The sequence below is a fragment of the Anabrus simplex genome, chromosome 2 (assembly GCF_040414725.1).
Source record: "Anabrus simplex isolate iqAnaSimp1 chromosome 2, ASM4041472v1, whole genome shotgun sequence".
In the NCBI taxonomy this organism is placed as follows: Eukaryota; Metazoa; Arthropoda; class Insecta; order Orthoptera; family Tettigoniidae; genus Anabrus; species Anabrus simplex.
The window spans coordinates 909,983,754-910,007,903 of NC_090266.1; the positions used below are offsets into that span (position 1 = coordinate 909,983,754).

The 24,150-nt window shown below is 38.0% G+C and overlaps 1 protein-coding gene across 2 annotated transcripts in view; it reads right to left on the bottom strand.

The window, feature by feature from the left end:
* The window catches only part of loj (logjam), a 125,920-nt gene that overhangs the window by 88,351 nt on the left and 13,419 nt on the right, over positions 1-24,150 (bottom strand). For both annotated transcript variants that reach the window (XM_067139534.2, XM_067139533.2), the window contains exon 3: positions 6,667-6,733. In XM_067139534.2, coding sequence (XP_066995635.2) covers positions 6,667-6,733 — 67 coding nt within the window. The remainder of the gene's footprint in view (positions 1-6,666; positions 6,734-24,150) is intronic.

The window sequence follows — 24,150 nt, forward strand, 5'->3', positions numbered from 1 at the left end:
ACCCATTGAACTAGTAACGACACGCGAAAAGAAGGAAAATGTTTTCCTAATGACATACAAGATCTCAAGATAACTCCAACAACAGCAGCAGCTTACAAAATTGCAACAAATATTATACTACATCATGTAATTCACTTGTAAAAAGAGGCAAAGCAACATAGTATAAATATGTATTCGGTCCTATTTATGTAAACATTTCATACATTTCTAACTGACCAGTTATATCAGATTATAATCTCAAAAACGGTAACAACCCATAGTACTGTTGTTAACCTATGTTAACCCTATCTTACGTCTGAAAAATGTGCACATATAGCACTACATATCAGTACTTTTAATGTAAAGATTTTATTTTAATAAGCTACCATATACCAATATTTTAGGTATAAAGAGTTCATTTTAACTAGATCATCCCATGCTTGTACCTAACAAGCGGCAAAAACAAACAATTAAACAAGGGATTGAACCCTTTCCCATCAGACTAACTTTAAACATTTCCAACTGGCTTTCATATTAGACCACAACTTTACAAATGGTAACAAACCATAGAACTAATGTCAATAAATGTAAACCCCATTTTAATATATAAAACAAGTACAGAAGGTACCACATACTTGTATTTTAGTATTAAGGATCTATTTTAATAATGTACTATATACCAGTATCTTAGTCATGAAGAATCTATATTAACAAGGTTATTCTATGTTTCTTCCATTTGACCGAACTATAAAAAGTGAAATTTCATAACTTATATATAAGAATGTAATTAGGCTATTAACATTTCAAAAAAGCAGATATACAGTGACATACCTCAAACAACAGTATTTTTTCAAGACCCTACAATAGTCTCACTATTATCAATGTGCACAAATGCAAGAATAATTTTATTCTATACTTTGTAATATAAATTGTAATATGACAACATGTAACAAACAACATGTACTTTTAAACTAAAAAATGTACACACTTTACCATTTCAGTAAGCAATTTGCCAGTGTTTTCATCAAATAGATAAATTATATTGAATGTAATAATTTTGACACTGTTTGTAAAGAAGTATAGGACCTATATACGCAATAATTTAGACATAGTGAGCCTATAAATCTCACACACACATATTTTCAAAATAAGATGTACCCACCAACATTCTAAATACAAACAATTTTTTGACTAAATTGAATTAACTAAAAGATTAATATTTTACATGTGATGTTTTTGTATATATCTTTTTTATATGTATGTCAACTGAAGATGATCCCTTAGGGGTCGAAACCGGTCTTGACCTAATTTACCAATTTTGAAGTAAATAAATCTGTGTATTGATAAGGTGGTGACTTTTAAATTATCTTTATACTGTGATACTAATCAATACAGAAATGAAGCTAATAGATTATAATACCAAGTTCATGTCGGACTTATGCAAATTTTTAAAGTGTTATATGTATTTTTAAAAGATTATGTTTGTTGAGTCCTAACTCGTGTTTGTACAGCTAAATTACTATTTTAATTCACCCTCTATGGGTTGTTTTGATAATGACTGCCAAGCTCAAAACTTGTGATTGAATATCACTATTTTATTCCCCCTTTTTACTCTTATTTAATCATGTTATAATATTTTGTGTAATGTATATGTTTGTATGCTTATTTTTCACATTTTGGCTGAAGATGACGCTAAATAGCGTTGAAACTAGTTCGAAGTAAACATGTTGTAACTTAACCATTATAACATTTATTTGTATTGAAAAGGTGGACCCCTTAAGTTACCTCTGTTCTACATTCTCTAACCATTCTCTGTCTATGTTCACCTGGCTTCTCTTTTTCTCTTTTCCACAGTGCATGACTATAGTTTTCTTTTTACTAATTACCATTCAAACTCCTTCAGATTTTCATTCCAAATGTCCAGTCTCCTTTGTACTTCCTTTTCTCCCTTTCCCCAAAACACCACATCATCTGCAAATACCAAAGTATTCATTTCATCACTACTGATACTCTGTTTTACACGTTTTATGATTTCATCCACGGCCTACATCTGACCGTTCCTCAACACTTTCTCCTTCCTATTCTACCTATACCATTTTAGAGAAGGAACTGATGTAATTTAATCATGCCCTGTTGTGTGCGTATGTCAACAGCCAATCCATCGTTGCTCACTTTGACGAACTGAAGACGATATTTGAAGACAGTCCAATTCATATCGCTGCTGTAAGCAAGAGTTGGCTACGTTGTTCGATTCCCTCAAGCATGGTTGACTTATTGGGCTATGATATTCACAGGCATGATCGGACGGCCAGACGAGGTGGTGGGGTTGCCCTATATTGTAAATCAATGCTCGACCCCTGCTGTAAAAACGGCTCCTGAATATATGTTTGTAGAGGTGCTTGTCAATTCTGTAAAAGTACTTATAGGTGTAGTATATAGGCCTCCTGACGCAGTGCGAGACTTCCATGACTTAGAAGACAGCTTACTGAGACTGCTACCATCATACGAGCACGTGATACTTTTTGGAGACTTTAACACCAATTTATTAACTCTGAACAACGACGCATTACGACTACAAAATATTTTTAAATCCTGCGACATGACTATATTACCCCTTAAACCCACCCACCACGTCCATACTTCCACTATTTCCGTGGATACATTCATAGACCTAGTAATAACAAATAACCCTCAAAAAATCCTTCACCACGGTCAAGTATCTGTTCCTGACATATCTAAACATGACCTCATATACTTAGCATACTCTCTTCGCGTGCCGAAGTACTGACCGAAATTCGTGATGTTTAGAGACTTTAAAAGGATGAATTTAATACAACTGAGACAAGATGCACAACTCTGCCCCTGGTATGACATAATGATAAAGAGTGACATTGACGAGAAAGTGGAAATATTCAATTCCCATTTACGTGAATTGTACAACAAACACGCACCAAAGTGTTCTGTGAGAGTAACATGTCCACCCTGCCCTTGGCTGACTACTGATGTTAAGACTATGATGAAAGAACGAGACGCACTATACCAACGCTATAAGCAGACTAAACTAGCTGACGTACATGAGCAGTACCGTGTTCTTCGAAACCGAATTAAGCTTGTAATTCGTATATAAGAAATTTAATTATTTCCAGCATTTAAACAAAAACATTAACACTGGTTCCACATGGCGACAACTTCAGTCACTGGGTATTGGCAAACCACTTGCGAAGCATACTGATCCCGACGTGTCCCTTGATGAATTAAATACGTATTTCTCCACGGAACGTCTCACTCCTGACACAACGACAGTACAAAACACCATTGACATTATATTAAGGCAAAAATCCCCAGTCCGTCCTGTATTTGAATTTGATACCGTTACAGAGCATGAAGTAAGAAGGGAAGTTATTTCAATTAAACCTCACGCAACAGGAGCTGATGAAATTCCCATTTCATTTGTGACTTATATAATCAACATAATATTGCCCATTTTTACGCATTTACTTAATATCTGTCTTACTTCAGGCAAAATCCCAATTAAATGGAAAGATGCACTCATTGTGCCTGTCCCAAAAAACTCTCCTGCAAGCAATACATCTGACTACCAACCTGTCTGCATTCTCACAGCACTTTCTAAGGTTCTGGAGAAGATAATGCACAAAAAATTGTTAAATACTTGGAAAAACATTCTGTACTTGATCCCTTACAGTTTGGTTTAAAAAAAAGGACACAGTACTGCAACAACACCAATCAAAATCACGGACGACATTAGACGGGTATGGACAAATGAAAACTGACTATACTTATCCTTCTAGACTTTAGCAGTGCGTTTGACACTGTAAATATAAGACATATTGTTAGCTAAGTTACAAAAACTACACATTGCTCATTCTGCTATTCAGCTCTTGGGCTCATACCTCAAAAACAGATGACAGCGAGTTGTATCAAACATGAAGACCACAGAATGGAGGACTAAGCTGTCTGGCGTTCCCCAAGGGTCTATTCTTGGACCTCTTTTATTCTTAATCTATATTAATGACATTTCTCCTCATCTGAATGACTGCAACTATCATCTATATGCTGATGATCTTCAGATATACTCACACTTTAAAGTCCCCGACATTGACAAAGCAATCCACCATATGAACTCGACTTTAAATTCAATTAGCTCATATGCTAAAGAGAACTGCCTATTAATTAACCCAAAGAAAACGCAAGCAATCATAATAGGACAATCTAGACTTTTAAATATGCTAAACATCATACAACAGCCTAACCTCATGCTCTGTGGTGAAGCAACACCTTTTCAGAAGTCTGTAAAAAACCTAGGCGTTGTCATGAATGACACATTAAACTGGAATGACTATATAACAAGTGTCTGCAGAAAAGTTTATGCATCTCTTCACCCCCTAAAAATGAAACAATCCATTCTTCCACTCAGCATGAAAATAAAACTTATTCAAACCCTCATTTTTCCAATAATTTATTACTGTGATGTCGTATTAACCGATGCAACTGCAGAACAAACTATGAAACTTCAAAGGGCAATGAATTCTTGCATACGATTTATATTTTCTTTGAACTTTAGGACACACATTTCCCCCTATTATGAGAAGCTATCCTGGCTGAAAATCGATCAACTAAGAAAATTACATACTGCAAAACTAATTTTTCAACTTCTGAACGAATCTACACCTGAATACCTATCCTCACATTTTAACTTCCTCTCATCTATCCATGGACATAATACCAGATCGACTTCTACCCTTATGATACCGGTTAATCATTCATCTGTATACAGCCACTCTTTCCAAGTGTCTGGGGCAAGGCTATGGAACACACTCCCTGTCAGTATACGTAATAGCACTTCAACAGTCTCATTTACAAGGTCTTGTCGAGATTTCCTCTTAAATACGTGATCAGCTTGTATGAATGTTAGTGAGTATGAGTGCAAGTGTGATTTAGAACTATTGTTAGGTGATGTAGATAGGCTAGATAATATTAATCATTAAAAATAACAATTATCTGTTATAATATTACTCCATAAATTTAGGTAGTTCCTAGGGACTGTTAATGTTATTTTTCCAAATTATGTGATTATGTACAGTATGTAGTGGTTAAGTGTAAGAGAGGGCCATGAGCCCTAACTTCGCCACATACAAAGGCATAAAATAAATAAATAAATAATAAACAATAATGATAACAGTGCACTTCCTTGCTTGAGACCCTTTTTTGTATAAAATGTTTCAGAGTCACCACTCCCCACTTGTACACTGCTTTTACTCTCATGATACAACATTTTTATCTTGTTAATTAACAATTTTGGTACATTCCTTTACAGCATGTTTTCTCGTAACTGTATCATAAGCTTATTCCAAATCCAAAAATATGAAGATGATTTCCTTGTTCCTTTCCAGATATTTTTCCATTATCGTTCGCACTGTAAATATCAAGCCAATTGTTGATTTATTTGGTCTAAAGCCATATTGTTGTTCCTCTAACCATGTTTCTATTATATCCCTCAGTCTTTTGTTTATGACTTTCTCCATTATTTTTAGCCCATTTGGTGATAATTTTCAGATTTCTTCCTATTTCCTTTTTTGAACAGTGGTATAATGCTTCCTTGTTGCCAATCTTCAGGTATCCTTTCATCATTCCATATGGCATTGAGGGGTCGGTATAGCCACTGGAGTCCAAAGCTTCCTGCTGCCTTAATCATATCAGCATTGAATTCATCTTTTCCACTTGCTTTACCTTTGGTCATTGCTTTCACTGCCCTTTCAAGTTCCAACCACGTTATCAGGTTCTCTTCTTTTTCTCCGTCTATTATTTCCATTTTCTTGTCTCCTTCTTCCTCCGAGCAGTCATCCTCATCATAAAGATTTTCAAAATCTTTGCCATCACCTTCTGAAGACCCTTTTTGTCGTGTACTATGGATCCATCTTCTCTCTCTAAAGCCTTGATTTTTTCTCGATTTATTCTTTTTGATTTTATTACTCTGTATAATAGTTTCTGATTTCCTCGACTATCTTGCTCAATTTTGTTGGCAAACTCTCCTCAACATTTCTCCTTTTCTTCCTTGATATTCCTCTTTACATGTAGTTTTAATATTTTGTATTCCACATGTAACCTTTCTATCTTATTCTCATGCCTCTGATAAGAATTCTTGCTTTATTTAGCCATTTCTTTCTTCACCTTGTTCCTTTCTTTGATTTCTTTCTTTATTTTGTCTGTCCACCACCATGACTCCTTTCCCTGAACCTTTGCTTTTGTTTTCCTGCATACCTCAATTGCTGCTTCCACAAATGTCTCACTCTCCTTCTTCACTTCGTATTTCCATGTTAGGCAACTTCCTTTTTATACAATCTTGGAATGCCATTCTTTTATCCTCCTCCTCCAATTCCCAAATCCTGATCTTTGGTTTCTTCTTCAATATCATTTTAGGGATTTTTACTTGTTTTAATTCCACAATTAATAATCTACGATCACCTTCCATACTTTCACTGGGGATTATCTTCGTATTCATGATGTTATTCAGATGGTCACATTTTTCTCTAGCACTTGGAAATAAACAAATACAAAAATGCTCCATCACAAGGTTGGAACAGACAGAACATATATGTGATCAACCAACAAGATGATCTGAACATTTGCTCGAAAAGCACAGTAAAATTATAAATAAGGAATACTCACCGTAAAGTTTTCAACGCTAAGGTTCAGTTCCTCAACTTCCTTTGTGAATTTATCCCACTGGTCATACCTAAAACAAGGAAGTTAACCTGATGAAAACAGAATATTATTCTCATAAAGCATGATTTCAAATAAGTCATTAGTAGACAGTGGAAGTTTAGGCTCTAAAAGGTATTGTTTTAGGCGCATAAAACAGGCTCCTTAATTGCTCTATTTAGGCATTAAAATGAAAAATAGACAGATATATACAGGGCGTTTCTGTAAGAGCATGCAACTGAACAATTTGAGGTAGGGAACCTGGGTCCGAGAAGCCAGCTTAAGGAGATAATCCGAATACAATCACATTACTGCGTACTTTTTTTATTTACATTAGTTACAGTTAACTATAAATACCATCATTGACACAATGAACATACCATTTGCACCGTATCTTACAAAATGTGCTGAAACTGACGGCCATCAACCTCAATGCAAGCATGACATCGGTGAACAAGATTCTGATGCACCCTGACAAATATCCCTGGTGTGTTTCATATCACATCACAAGCAGCTACAATTCTGGTAACTAATTCTATCTCCGTATCCACTGGGGTCACATACACAAGTGACTTTAGATATCCCCAAGGGAAATAATCAAGGGGATTCAGGTCAGGTGACCTCGCAGGCCACAGAATAGGACCTCCTCTTCCAATCCAGCGACCAGGGAATACAGCATTGAGATGGTTGCGGACATCCACACTGAAGTGATGCGGTTTACCGTCATGTTGTATCCACATCCTTGCATAAACAGCCAAGGGTACATCCTCCAACAACTCAGATAGAACTCTTTGCAAGAACCTCAAGTACAGGTGGTCATTCAGACGGCCAGGTAGGAGATATCGTCCAATGAGATTGTCGCCTACAATGCCGACCCAGATATTCACAGCAAAATGTACTTGATGGTGTGACTCTACTACAGCGTGAATGTTTTCCACAGCCCACACATAGCTATTCATGTTGTTCAAAATACCATCATGATTAAATGAGACCTCATCAGTAAACAGCACAATTTGGAGGAAATCTGGTCGCTCAATCCATTGTTGGAGCAACCACTGACACAATGCGACCCTTGGTGCAAAGTCAGTCACAAGCATTGCATGGACATGCTGTTGGTGATATGGGTGTAATTGCTGTTTGTGGAGTACTCGTCACACGCTAGTATGTGCAGCGCCCATTTCATGTGCAATACGACGAGTACTTGCAGTGGGGTCCGCTGCAGCACGTACCAGCACCTCCTCTTCAAAATCGGGTGTGTGAGTGGTACTCATGTTGCCAGGTCCCTTGTTTCTTCTTTCCAATGAACCAGTCTCCCACATTCGTCGATAGACAGAAATAAACACTCATCGTGACGGATGATGCCCATCAGGAAATCACTCACTGTACAGCATTTCAGCAGCGAGAACATTGCAACGTACTTTTCCATACACAAGGTGCATGTCAGTGAGGTCTCTGGAACTCTACCAGTACTGCTCCATTGTATTGTACTGTACTTCTCTGAATACGAGGGGGGGATCAAATATAAACGGGATTTTACTTTTTATTTAAATTGATTTATTGAAAAACACAAGGCAATAACAATTTATATTTCCACATAGTTTCCTGCTTTGGAAATGCATTTGTCCCAGTGTATGGGCAGCTTTTCGATGCCCTCATCGTGAAAAGAACAGGGTCGTGTCACCAGCCAGTAGTGCAAGAAATCTTCCACACTCTTGTCATCTTCAAATCGTTGCCCTCAAAGAGCTTCTTTAAGCGGTACGAACAAATGGAAATCGCAGGGCGATAAGTCCGGGCTGTAAAGAGGATGATCGAGTGTAGTCCAGTACATTTTCTGTAGCTTGGAGACAGAGCTGCAGTATGGGGCCGCACACTGCCGTGGAGGAGGATGACCTGTCGAATAGGTTGGTCTAGTCTTTTGCAGTGATATGCTACCCTCACCTTGTTCAACAGCCCGCAGTAGTAAGCAGCATTGACTGTGTGTCGCTCATGAAAAAAAAAAAAAAAGTAAAAAAAAAAAAAAAAAAATCAATCAGCAAAATGCCTCACCGATAAAAAAAAATTAAAGAAAAAAACCTTTTGCAAGAACCTTGCCAACTGATAATCGAGTGTTGGCTTTCATTGGTGCTGCCTCCCCTTTCCTCCGCCACTCCTTACTGGATTGTTTGGATTCGGGAGTGTAGTGGTGGACTCATGTTTCGTCGCAGGTGACGATCCGACTCAAAAATGCATCACCTTCTTTCGCAAACCTTGCTGTACGCCTCTGACAGAACTCCAAACGTCTCAACTTCAGATTTTCGGTCAAAAGGCAAGGGACCCATCTGGAACACACTTTACGGAACTGTAGGTCATTTGTGATGATTACTTGACAGCTCCCATAACTGATTCTGACTTGTTCTGCAATTTCTGATACTCTTGCCCATCGATAATAATGTCTTTAACTGCAGGAATGTTTTCGCCTGTAATGCTGGTCCAAGGACGGCGATCATGTTGCTGATTTTCCACACGTTCTCGTCCTTCCTTGAACTTCTTATGCCAGGCAAACACACACGTCCTCGGCAATGTTTGATCACCGAACTGTGCAGTCAATCTCTGGCAAATTTCCGCTGCTGTAACCCCCTCACGAGCAAGAAATTTTATAATTATGCATTGCGCAGTGGAGGGGTGCACCTGTTGCTCTGTCATCGTGAGTGTTACTGATGAAACGGCGGGAAATATCTAACAGCACGCTTTCCCCACTCTTAACGGTCCTGCCTAAGGATAGCAGAAGCACGGGGCCAGTCCTACCAACTGTTGATGTTCAGGAACAAAAATCCCCTTTATATTTGATGGACCTTCGTAGCACTGAGTAATGAATGGGTCTGTCAGTGATTCATGGCACGTTCTGTCATGGGACAATGTAAATATGATACAACAGAGCCATCTTACTGACAGGTAAAGTAAACAAAACCTGCATCATGACTTCCTAGTAATCAGGCTCATCCTCCTTGTTTCCTTGCAGGAAATAAAGAATGTACATGTAAATAAACAGCACAGTACGTGTAAACTTGTATGCATGTTAGTTGTAAATAAGCTCGAAATCAGTAATGTGAGACAAAGCGGTAGACAAATTTACTTCCATATCTCCTTACGCCCGCTTCTCCGACCCCAGGTTCCCTTTCTCAAATTGTTCAGTGGAGCATTCTCTTTTTTTTTTTTTTTTGCTCTACGTCGCACTGACACAGATAGGTCTTATGGCGATGATGGGGCAGGGAAGGCTAGGAGTGGGAAGGAAGCGGCCGTGGCCTTAATTAAAGTACAGCCCCAGCATTTGCCTAGTGTGAAAATGGGAAACCACGGAAAACCATTTTCAGGGCTGCCGACAGTGGGGTTCGAACCTACTATCTCCCGAATACTGGATACTGGCCACACTTAAGCGACTGTAGCTATCGAGCTCGGTGGAGCATTCTCTATGTCCTATTAAATTCTTGCACGCTTTTACGGAAACACACCCTGTATAACTGAGCAGATATCAAGAAAACATTAAAACAGTGATGTAAATGACCTTAATTTAATGTGCAATATTGATATTAAAGGGAACCAAACACATTTCACAATCAGCACATGTAACTCACAACTGCAGACTGAGGTTAAACATCATGTCCATAGTTGGCTTCTCAGTAAATAACAAGCACTTTCTCTAAACTGTCCATGGAAAAGTTATGGCGTTTGTCACCAAGTTTTAATTTGTACGCTAAGAGCATTCAATGTCAACTGAAGACACAGGGCAATATTTTAATTTTTTGATAAGATGAACTGGGATTTCACTTTCACCTTCATCGTCATTCTTTCCCATTAAAATGTTGGTGGCAACGAACAAACTCTTCAAACCAATGTTTTTCTGACGAACTGAATTAAACTTCTTACTCACTTTTTCAGCTGCAATCATTGCTTTACTTCTTGCAGCCCAGTACTCCCTACATTCAGCTGTGCGCGGAACGACTGTCGTTTGTTTACACGCCTGCGGCATTCTCGGGAAGGATGTTGTGAAGCTATGCTCAGAGCTGCCAACCTCTGTACTGAGGAACTAATGAGTGAGGTGCAAAACGATTGGTCTGGACGGTCAAGATTCTTGCCGTGGACAAGACCATTGGTCCGGACGGTTACAAGCCGCATTGTTATTTTACATGATGTTTTTTGTTTGTGCTTTTATTCAGCCGGGGTTGGTAACAAAATATATTTATCAGCATTGAAGGCAATGACGTCACATAGCATTCACGTTGACCAATGAGAATGCAAGAAGCTACTTTAGCCATGGACGATGGCGGCTGCTGCTCTTTATTAGGTTATAAAAGTAAATATACTTCTTGGGGCAGGTGGGTTGGTTCCTAGATATGGCAATGAACACATCTCTCCTCTAAAAGGAATTCCAAGTAAGATTTTCATTATTTTCACTTCCTTATAATGTTATAAACGTTGGACTGCGGGATGTAAAGTTATACCTCAGCTGCAACTCAGGTGCTTCAGATAGTTTCTGCTCTGCTGTGTTCGGTGTATTCAGTTGCTCAATTTGTTCATAAAGAGGTTTTCCATGACTTTCAAGAGTGGTAATAGTATTCGGAATGAAAGTGAAATGAGCCCTGATGTACACCAACTCGTTTTCAATATTAAAGTCATTCAGAACTTTCTTAGCGTTGGTTACACAAACTGAATCATCCTCAAAAGTTGACACAAACGCTTCAACTGCTCAGAAATGCTCACTGTAGTAGTCTACTGCTCTCAGCCATGTTCCCCATCGAGTGACCACTGGTTCTGGAGGAAGAGGAACATCTGGAAGTTTCTGCCTAAAAGTCTGTACTTTTAATGGAGCTTTTACGAAAACTTTCTTCACAGACACGACTTTTTTATTCACCTTCGGAAACTCGAGTCTGGTCTGATCTGCTCTGCTACTCGATTTTGGCCATGGGCCAAGCAGGTGATATGGACAGAAGGGAAAAACACCTTAAGTGTACGCATGGCAAGTGCCATATACAAACCAGCATTTGTCACTGCTATTAAAACTTTGTCTTCATCGGGATTTATAACTTTGAGTCCATTGTTCACAAAATGAGCCACTGTATTTTGATGGGTATTACTCAACTGTTTCATGTCGGTCAGATAAGCTCTGGACAGTATCAGGATTAAGCCTTCCAACAATTAAGATGGCAATGTACTGCCCAAGTTTGTCCGTTGTTTCATGAACCAGAGAACCACAAATATGAATTTCCAAGACCCATCTTTATCCTAGAAATAGCTTCCTCATATGTATCTTGCAAATATGTTTTCCGAAGGGTCGACTTGGAAGGGACTGATTGGTGGCAGTACTTTACCAAGAAATTTCTGAAATGGGAGTTTTGTAGAGTTTTAAACGGGATGTTTGCTGCTACAATAGTACGAGACAAATCAGGACTAAATGCGTTTTTCCTGGATGAAGTCTCAGATGTCTGCGTCACGAGTGTCTGCTTCAGTTTAGATTTCCATTCTGCATTTGATTTGTGTAGACACCCTATGCGTGTTGTATAAGGTTTAAGGTGGTACTTCTTTTTCACTGGACACCTGAAAAAGCAAACATTTTGAATATTTATGTCATTATTTGTTAACTATTATTTGGTTACAGAATTATTTCTACTAAGTACGACTGGTTTTGTCATCAAATTATTGTATGGAAGTTGAGAAAAAATGTTTTACTCACCTCTTTGTTGCAAACTTGGCAAAAAATCATCTTCTCATCTGTCGAGTAATTAGCCACTGTTGAACTAATGATACTTAAGATGATTTTATTTTCGGCATTATGTTTTCTTCAAGTGAACACGTCAAGCTCTAAAGACCAACAGTACACATGAACCAGATGTGCAGCTACTGTTCTAGTGAAAGATGAAATTTCAAGATTTAACAAGGTTATATTTATTTATTGGGACGTTCGAATTGTGTCACTAATTGCTGGACTTTCCAAAGCTGGGAAAGAGGAAGGGGTTGCTATTTGTCCTTGCAGTGTTTAAAAGTACAGGCTCATAAGAATCACAGTGACCTTTAAGTTACATGCTCTTTAAAAATAATGGCAAAGTAGACCATTATTATGAATAGTGTAAAATATAAAAATGAAAATGGAAATTTAAATCTAACAAAGGAAAACTAGTCAAACTTGAAAAATGGCACAAAAATTAGACTTAGAATGGAAAATAGGCTCTAATGCCAAAGTAGGCATTTTTTGGCACTATAAAACTGCTTTACATAGACCTAAACGTTCATAAAACATGTATATTTAAAAGGTGAGGCATGTAGATGTTAAAGAAAAAATAGGCATTTGCCTAAAATCCGCTATTTATTATTAGTCATATCAGTATAATACACAGAAATCAGTGAAAGCTATATTTTCCTCTAATAATTATTGCTATGAGTTGCTATTTGCTTTATGTCGCACCGACACAGATAGGTCTTATGGCGACGATGGGATAGGAAAAGCCTGGGAATGGGAAGGAAGCGGCTGTGGCCTTAATTAAGGTACAGCCCCAGCATTTGTCTGGTGTGAAAATGGGAAACCACGGAAAACCATCTTCAGGGCTGACAACAGTGGGGTTCGAACCCACTATCTCCTGGATGCAAGCTCACAGCCGCATACCCCTAACCGCACGGCTAACTCGCCCTTCAGTTGCAATGGATTTTAAGAGATGTTACTTTCCCTTTGATACCTCAACCATGACAATAAGAGAAATGTCTATGCACAAATGCTATTCAAATGTTCGCATCCATGAAGTCAGTGAAAGCTACATTTTGCTGGAATAATACTGCAGAAGGCCAGCGCTCGCAAATATATTTGCTATTCTATTTTCATATGTTTTAGCTGTGATGAAAATCACAGGCCTGACTGCAAATAATAAAAGCAGGAAAGAAAATCTGACAAATCACCACCAAATATTCAGATATTTCATTTTTAAAAACATCTCATGTCAAATGTAAAACTGTCTTAAGAGATATGCAATAAGTGACCGAAAGTCACGGTAAGGGTGTCCCATTACAAAATGTGCCGTGTATGACCCCCGAGCATTGCAGCTAGCTGCAGCATAGCTGAGCAGTCTGTCAAAGACACCAGTGTCATGAAGATAGCAACACGTCATGACTTTGAACGTGGGATGATCATAGGAGCACAGCTCATGCGTCATAGAGTTGCAGAGATTAAACGCGAATTCAGCTTTCTGAGGTCAACAGTGTTGAGGGTGGATCTTCAATATCACAAAGAGAATGTTACCATCGTGTAAACCGTCATGGGAAGATCACAGGTGTTTAACGAACGGACATCACGTTGCCATACTAGGCACTGGACGGGCTACTGTGAGTCAGATCACTGCCCAGTTGAATGTTGGGAGTCAGGAACCCATTTCTACCACGACTGTAAGGAGGCAACTGCACCACATAGGCTTCATCAGCCGAAGACCATCTTGTTTCCCTTTGCTGACACCTCGACACAGAGCTCAACGATGTGCACGGGCCCGCGAACATCGGCAATGGGCCATGGAACATTTGTGGCATGTGCTATGGTCCGATGAATCCTGGTTCCAGTTGTATTGAACTAATGGGTGAGTGAGAGTGTGGCGTATGCCCCATGAAGCTATACATCTTCCGTGTCAACAAGGTTGTGTCCAGGCGGGAGGTGGCTCAGTTCTCGTCTGGGCGGCGTTCCCGTTATCCGGCTGCAGTGAGCGCTGATAGGTGCATGTTATGTGAACATTCTTTCAGAACATCTGCATCCCTTTCTGATCCTAGAGTAACCTGATGGAGATACCATGTTTCAACAGGACAATGCGCCATGTTACCACTCTGTGGTGGCACGCAGGTGGTTGGATGAGCACTCCAGTGAAGTTACGACCATGGATTGGCCCCCCAGATCCCCTTTTAATCCAATCGAGTATTTATGGGATACTGTTGATGCTGGTGTACGCTCTTTGAACCCCGCACCATTTACACAAGATCAATTGTGGGTAGAAGTGAAAGATGCGTGGGTCCAGATCCCTCCAAAACGATTTGAACACCTTGTGGAGTCGATGCCTTGCCGTACTGCTGCAGTTTTGAGGGCTAGCGGAGGAGCAACTGCTATCAACATCACATAGAGTGTCTTCCCATATCGTTTGGCCACTCTGTGTATGTGTGCGCACGTGCACGCAAAATTAATAAAATTTATGAAGTTAAAAGGGCTGAATCGAACGATATCTTTATATCACAATTTTTCAGATTCCATGTGTTATTTAAAACAGCTGCATGTATTACAGCAACGTATATCTGTATCATACCAAACTGCAGAAATATACAAGATTCTGAGAAAACTTAAAATTTTAAAAATGGGTACTAAAAAATCTATATTCCAATAACACTGACTCTTACAGAATATCCCTATACTAAACAGCATTCTTCTAGAATTAGCTATACCAGGCGAGTTGGCCGTGCAGTTAGGGCTGCGTAGCTGTGAGCTTGCATCCAGGAGATAGTAGGTTTGAACCCCACTGTCAGCAGCCCTGAAAATGGCTTTCGGTGGTTTTCCATTTTCACACCAGGAAAATGCTGGGGCTGTACCTTAATTACGGCCACAGTCACTTCCTTCCCACTCCTAGGCCTTTCCTATCCCATCGTCACCATAAGACCTATCTGTGTCAGTGCGACGTAAAGCCAATTGAAAAAAATAATTTAAAAAAAAAGATATATTTTGAAGTTGGTTCCCACAGGAACACTAGTAGTTCTAACAGAGATTTCTTTTTTGCTTTTAAATGACATACACATTGTCATCTATAGAAGGGTTAAAAATGTTAACAGGGGAAAGGGGAAAAAAACTATTTAGGTTTCTTCCAGAATTTTTTCTGGAGTGCCTAATACTCTTAATACAGATTTGATTTTAGCACTGATAAACAATACTTTTACAGTTTTAACCTCTATCTAGCACTCTTGGGTGCAACAAAGCAAAATTCTCAACGTGCATTATAAGTCACTGAATAATCACTGAAAGGTGGACACAATGGAACATCTTTTACCTTAAAAAAATCTGGTGAGGTACTCTCTTTAAGCATAAGAAAACTGACACAAAATGTGATTCCAAGAAATGTACAGTATCACTTGTGACAGCTCTCAAAATTATTATGAGTCTCATACCAGTTCAAAAATAACTTGCATAATAAAAAGACATTATACTGTGTCTATTCTCCACTACCAATCAAATCAAATAGGGAGAACAACTAGCTATAAATGCAGAGACTGGAACTTACTTTACACTAATGATTAATGGTAAGTGTGTAGTCCCTACCACATTCAACTGAACTGGTAAACAGAGTTAATATACCAGAATTAGGAACAAAAAAACATTAACATTAATTTAACCAATTACTTTAAGTAAAATATATATTAAGAAAAGGAAGAAAATTGATATTACCCACAAAAATACAGAGCTAATTATCAATACTGATGCAACCATATTTCTCTTCTAGCAGAATGACTGACATTAATCTAAGAAGGCTTCAATGACTACAATTTTTACTAATTCTGTTCATGCAAAGTAGCCTCTAATTGAGGGGAACCTTTGTCAAACTATTAATATATTACTTGAGGAAGTGAATCACATTCTGAAAGAAAGATTTCCAGATTGGATTAACTGTTACAGTATGGGGCAAAATAATGAAATGTACTGTACTGCGCAAATCAGTCTAAAATACTATAGAGTCCAGACTTAGTAAGTAATGAAGGAACAAGTGATGAATAAAATCTATTTATGAAGAACAGGTGAGGACAGGAACACATACTAGGATAAACACACTGAACTGTCAGTGTGGGAAGCAGGAGCAACATGAGAGAGACAGGGAAATAGATGAAAACACAGGCCAAGGACAAACTCCAAATTTTCGTAAACCGCTTTTTTAAATACAGTGGATGCCCTCTTAATCGGTCGACCCAATGAATAATTTGTTATAATGGAAGCCATTTCTTTTCAGTTTCGACTCAGTTAATCTACAAGGGCGAGGTTCTTCAGTCTGTCAAAACTATAAACAGTTATGGACCAGTAAATACTGTTACTTCTGGTTTCCCACAGTCACAAGCATGGAATACATTGAACAACAAAGAGAATATTCTGCTATAGGCGTTACATTATGATGAAATGGCGTGACTTCACAAAAAAACATTGGACACAAAGAGGCAAAAGAATAATGAGATTACTTTAGGTAAATTCAGTCTCATAAGTACATTTTATTCGTACTACAATTTTTAACAGTTCAATGGTAGAATCCAGCACCTTGGCTGAATGGTCAACATAGGGACCTTCGGTTCAGGTCTGATTCCTGGCCAGGTTGGGGATTTTAAATGCACTTTGCAAGCTGTCCACTTCATGACCGTATCGATGAGTACAATAAACAAACCACCACAGAAACACGCACCAGGGATACAGCCCTTCACATCCGGCCGTAAAACTGAGCCAAATCCACATGAAGTGCTGACCCCAAGTAATCGACAAAAGGCCAGGAAGAAGTAGAACAAGAAGAAGTAGTAGTATTTAGCGTATGACTTATACAGACAATATCAGTAATATATATATATATATATATATGTATGTATACATATACATATTTACAGCTGAGAAACAAAGTAATTTGTGCTTCACAATTGAATATCAAGTTTTTCAATCCAACGTACAGCATCCGGAGATACCAGCAGGAAGTCATCCTCAACACCGTGATAGGCTCAAATCTTGCATTCCCTGACGATATGACGAATAGTCTGGTGTGGAGCTCCGCAGTCACAGTCTGGATTAGGTAACTTTTTCCACTTATGGAGAGCGGCTCTGCACTGGCCATGTCCTGTTCTGGTTCTATTCAGGGTAGTCCAGGTCTTGCGTGGTAGGTGGGATCCACTTGGAAGTCTGGGACCTGAGAAGAAGGTATGAAGGCGCACATCCGTTGCTGCTTCTCATCTACTTTTCCACTCATCAAGAGATTTCAAATCCTTAGCATCCATGTTAGCAGCATCACGCAGAGTTGGGTGGCGTGATTTTAGTCCATTAAGATTCAGAAGTGGCACGGGTATACTAGGATTTCTTGAGATCTTGTGGAATTCCTTCATAAGGGCATTAGATCGGCATAGATCAGGTGGCATTATACCAGTTAGCAGTGGAAGCCAATGAACTGGAGTAGATGTGATTGCGCCAGATATGATGCGCATTGTGGTATTAAGCTGGGTGTCAACAAGCCTTGTATGATGACTGTTCATACAAACAGGTGCACAATACTCAGCACTTGAATACACCAAACCCAGGGCTGAAGATCGCAAAGTGGTTGCTGAAGATCCCCAGGTAGTTCCACACAGTTTATGAAGGATGTTTTGTCGAGACTTCAACTTTTGTGCTAAGTTCAGGAGGTGTTGTTTGAAGGATAGTGTACGGTCCAAGATGACACCAAGGTATTTTGGGTTCCAGTTATGACGAAGAGTTCTCCCTCTGAAACTAACATTCAGTTTCACGTTCGCCAAACGATTATTTAAATGGAAGCAAGACACTTCTGTTTTACTCACACTGGGTTGAAGTCTCCAGATTTTGAAGTGATTTTCCAGTAAAGACAGGTCTTTGGTCAGAATCTCTTCAGTCGTCTCCATTACCTGATCTTGTAGTAGTTTAATGATAGAATCTAGTTTTTCATTTCAAAAGTTCACTTTAGTGAATACGTGATTGTGCTGTAAGAGAAATATACTGCTGTTGGACCACGAACTGGATGGTAATCATGTTGGTACGTACTGAACTCTTAAGTCTTTTCATGTTTAAGTAATTTGTAATACTGTAGATTACTGTAATTAAACTTTATAAGCCCAATGTGTTACCAAATATACATACATTCTTTACAAGTTGCTTTATGTCACACCAACACAGACAGGTCTTATGGCGACGATGGGGTAGGGAAGGGCTAGGAGTGAATAGGAAGCGGTCGTGGCCTTAATTAAGGTCCAGCCCCAGCATTTGCTTGGTGTGAAAATAGGAAACCACGGAAATCCATCTTCAGGGCTGCCGACAGTGGGGTTCGAACCCACTATCTTCCAAATGCAAGTTCACAGTTACACGCTCAACTCGCTCGGTAAAATATTGTTTAAAACGCGGTAAAATATCTTATAGCATAGTATAATAAATGCTGGATAGGTCCTTTTATTTCAATACTTGGTTTAACTGGTCGTTTTGTTATCCAACTAAGGGCCCAGTCATGAACAGGCCAGTTAAGAGGGCATCTACTGTAAATAGCTCTCTCTTTGTTGATCTTTAATTCTATGTCCATTACTTCCCTGTCCCTAATAAAAATCTTTTTGCTTCCCAACTTCATCGAAAGGCCATTTTAAAATATCTCCAGTCTTGATGTGGGAAGTGTTAGACAGAAGAAAACAGGATAAATACAGGAAAAAGAAAGAAACAGGTACAATTTTCAATTAATCATACATAAATACACAAAATCCACTGCCGATTAATGAATTAAACAGTGGCAGCCACGTTGCTGTTCCAGCCCTTTATTTCAAAGAAGGCATGAAAGTGAAGATCAGCCAAAGCAAGGGAAAAGCCTAGGGCATTTTTAGAAACTCTTGATGTGGTAGTGAAGATGAGACCTAAACGTAATATAATTTGTGGGGATATAAATATAAATTTGAGATATAATCTATGTGAGACAATAATGACATGTAATTTACTTAAATCATTTGGAATGGTGTTATACTGTCAGTGGACACACCCAGTCAGGCCTCTTTAGATAATATTTTCACTGACTTTGGACCTGGAGACTACAAGGTGCAAGTAGTCGATCCCAGTCTATCATGCCAAAATGTTCTCTACTTTCAGGAATAAGAGTAAAGGCAGGTTATTTCAGAGATATAAGCTAACAACCTAATTTGCACTTAGGATTCTTTTAATATATCAGGTTTGCAACATATATATATTTGGTCCAAAACCTCGAACGACATCTTCAAATGAACTAATAAGAACGGTACTGTAAGTAACATGTGCTTGCCTCACGTAGGAATAAATAACTTAACTATAGCTATTGCCAACACACGCACGTGCACACAATATCATTTGGTCACAATTTTAATTGCCGTGAAAATGAATTTACAAAATGCCTTACCTTCAACTTCAAGGCTACTTTAAACACATATATAAATTTGGAAGGGATATCTCCTGCACTTCTATATGATTACATACAAAAATAATTTAATGACACTATTCATAAACACACAAAATAAATGCTAAAACATTAGTAAATCTGATATATTTGTGCTTCTGTTCCGGTAGGTAAAGGTGATATATTTGTGCTTCTGTTCCGGTAGGTAAAGGTGTCTTACCAACTTGCATTAATGAAACTGAGCAAAATTCATTGCAAAAATCCCAGGTTGTTACATTACAAACAAAGAAAGTTTTATTTCTGTTGCTAAGTATCTATTTTAACACAAGAGAACTAAGGATGTCTTGTTGTTAAAAGTAGTTTAATAATCATCAGATACAGTGACAAAATCACTATACTGGTAACGATGGGTGCTTGCCATATGCTGTACTCTAGCGGTTGAAATATAAAGCAGTTTTGACTTATGCTTGTTACATGTTGCACTCTAGTGGATGAAATCGCAGCATTGCATCACACAGGCACTGGCACACCCTCAGCCCTTTACAACACATACAAACCCAAGTCGAACGGTCCTTTGTACAGCGTCTTATGCTCGGAAGCGGTGCCTGTGAGATCTACAGCAAGCATCGTCAATCGAGAGAAAATGCCTTCGGAGCCAGTTTGCTCCCCGCTTTCGAGGAGTGAGAGCAGCTTTGCGAGCAAGTAGGGGTAAAAGTAGGGGAAGTTCATGACGTAATCCGTACTGAAGGCCAGTGGCACAAAGGTATAGTACATCTTTCTTGACTGGTTAGATTCTGACACGATACGTGTGAACTCATGTGAGGTGACATTCCGCATTATACGAACGTGCAGTGGTTAAGTAGATGAAAATTTTATATCGCTTCTATGCTCTGAGGAAAGAAATAGCTCTCTTTATGGTAATGCACAGTGAACCACTAGGAGAAGTGAACAACTGAAAATAGATAGATGTGGCATTTCTAGTACTGTAATCTCACCAGCCACCTTAATGCTGTTAATTCCTCCCTACAAGGTAGAGATCTTATCATTATTCACCTCTTTGATCGTGTTAAAGCTTTTAAGCGAAAAATACTACTGTGGGAAAGTCAGTTTGTGAACAAAGACAGCACATTTTCCCACTTTACAGAGTCGTGTCTAGCTCCAAACTATTCCGGTAAAACATTAGAATATAAAGAGGTTTTAATGTCACTATATGACGAATTTGAGAGTAGGTTTCATGATATTCAGGCATTAGAAAATGATCTGCAGGTGTTCGCTATGCCCTTTGCAGTGGATGTGCAAACTGTTAGACCAGAACTGAAGCTAGAGCTGATTGACTTACAGTGCGATACTTAAATGAAAGATAAGTTTGCAAACTCAAACAGTTTGACTGAATTTTATGTTCCTTTTCCACGGGAGAGATTTCCTACATTGCACACATTTAATGCACTTATTTTAAGTACATTCGCATCAACTTATTTATGTCAAAAGATGTTTTCATTAATGCAGATTTGTAAATCTAGACACAAAAGTTGGCTCACAGATGAAAACTTGAAATGTGCTTTGCGACTTGCCAGCACGCAAACGATAGTGCTAAACATCGATACAATAGTATCTAAACGAGCCCAAAGGTCCCCGTGAAGGAGGAGTACACCAGTGATATGTTTTAGTTGTGTGTTTAATTTGTTGTTAGTCATAAATGCCATACAAATATTAAAATGTATGTTAATGAGAGCGCAAAGAATGTGTACAAATCACACAAATCGCAATTTTTTTCAGTAAATGTACGTGTCCCAAAGCTTCAGTTAATGTATTTATTCTGGACATTTTGCACACTGCTGTATATTTCCTTTGTCAATGAATAATTTCCTTATCCTGTTATACTCTGTTCGTCTCACATGATACATGCTCCAAATTATTATTATTATTATTATTATTATTATTATTATTATTATTATAGCAGTTGTTCATATGGTAACATTTCTGAGCGGGAAGTAACCTACAGTACGGCCACGGTATGCAACCCGCCTGACTGCTGCTCTCTCGTCATGTGACAGACAGCCGTCCAGAGCAGAGAAAGTAACACCCGCTCCATAGAGCAACTACGTGATGACGTCTGATCTAGAGCAGGCATTGTCAATTGAGAATGCATACCTGCCAACTTTACAAAACCAAAAATCAGGAGATTTTGATATGAAAATCAGGAGAAACAATTGGTCAAAACTGCTTATTCTACATGTTTTGTGCAATACAGGAGTACTATGGTATATTACATGGTATATTTCCTACATTGCACACATTTAATGCACTTATTTTAAGTACATTCGCATCAACTTATTTATGTCAAAAGATGTTTTCATTAATGCAGATTTGTAAATCTAGACACAAAAGTCGGCTCACAGATGAAAACTTGAAATGTGCTTTGCGACTTGCCAGCACGCAAACGATAGTGCTAAACATCTTTACAAAGAAAAAGTCATCCCTATTCAAAATCTAATGCCACTCAAAAGAAAGTAAACAACATATGGTTGAAAAATGAAATTAAACTATTATACAAGAAGAAATCTCTACTAAATTTACAATTATATAGGACTCATTTGACCATCTCTCAGAAATTACCCCCACTCGAATGGAGCTCATTTTTAAGGTACACTGACCTCAAACTATCTTACGTATTAGACAAGAAACAGAAAACCCTAACCCATAAATTACTTTGTCTTCAAGAAAACAAATGTAAAACTCCTGACCAAAATACAAACAACAAAGTGTCCCCTTCCCATTTGACTAACATTCCCACTACAATCAACCTATCTAATGCAACCTTCTCTAACCAAGAATTAAATCTATTAGATAAAGGCATCAAACATAATTGGCCTAATCACAAAAAGGCAGAAGACATCATCACTACCATCGCTGAAACCGAAACTAATATCGATAAACAAATCCCAATTGATAAACAGAATGACGTACGATATGAAGTAAAAAAGAAACTCCCAACTTTGATTAATGAGATAACATCTAATAATAACTACAATGTCTCGAAACAAATTCTAAACCTGAAATCCAAAATCCATAACAACAACGTAGTAATTACAAAAGCAGATAAGGGCAACACCATAGTAATAATGAACAAACAAGATTACATCAATAAAACTGAAACCTTTTTTTCAGACAATACCTATACCTTAATTAACAAAGATCCAACAAACAAAATACAGCGTAACTTAAAGAACCTTCTTAAAAATTCTAACTTCATTTTAAATGATCAAGATTATCAGAAATTAACTGTAATGAACCCAAAATTACCTACAGTCAGATCACTGCCCAAAATTCATAAAAATGATGTCCCCATTCGGCCTATAATTAATAGTATCAATAGTCCTACCTATAAAACCTCTCAATTCCTACACAAATTCCTAAAAAAACACTTCAAATTTCACAACTCCAACCCCATAAAGAACTCGATCGAACTTTGTAATTCCCTAAATAAGTTCAGTCTACAACCAAACCACGTTTTATGTTCTTTTGACATCACCAACATGTATACTAATATCCCTATCAACAATACCATTAACATCATAAAACCCAATCTGTTGAAACATAGCACATTGAGTAAAATCGAAATTGATGAATGGTTAAAATTACTTAATTTCGTTTTAGACAACAACTATTTTACCTTCAATAAGAAAATTTACAAACAAGAAGGTCTAGCGATGGGAGACCCATTATCTGGAATACTAGCCGATATATACTTCGATAATCTCGAACATAGTAAGATTATTAATAACATCAACGGACTCTGTCTTTGGCATCGCTATGTTGATGATACCATAGCTATCATTGATAAACAAATCAACAACAGCAATAACATACTATCATTCCTCAACAACTTAGATAATAATATTAAATTCACTAAAGAAGATGAGTTCAATAACTCTTTGAACTTCTTAGATATCAAAATCACACGAGCATTGAACAAATTCGACTTCCAAATATACAGAAAACCCACCTTTTCTCCAACAACCATAAAAAATGATTCTTTACATCCCAACTCACATAAAAAAGCCACTTATCACAGTTTAATATATAGAGCATTAAAGATCCCTATGTCCTCTATTAATTTAAAGAAAGAATTACTATTCATCAAGGAAATAGCTAAATTCAATGGATTTAACACGAGTATGATTGATAAAATCATCAATAAAACCAAACTGAAACTAGCTACCAATTTAACTCCATTAAAACCCGTCAAACCAAAATACGCTAAATTCACGTTCACTAACCATAGCATTTACCCGATAACCAATTCATTAATGAAGCA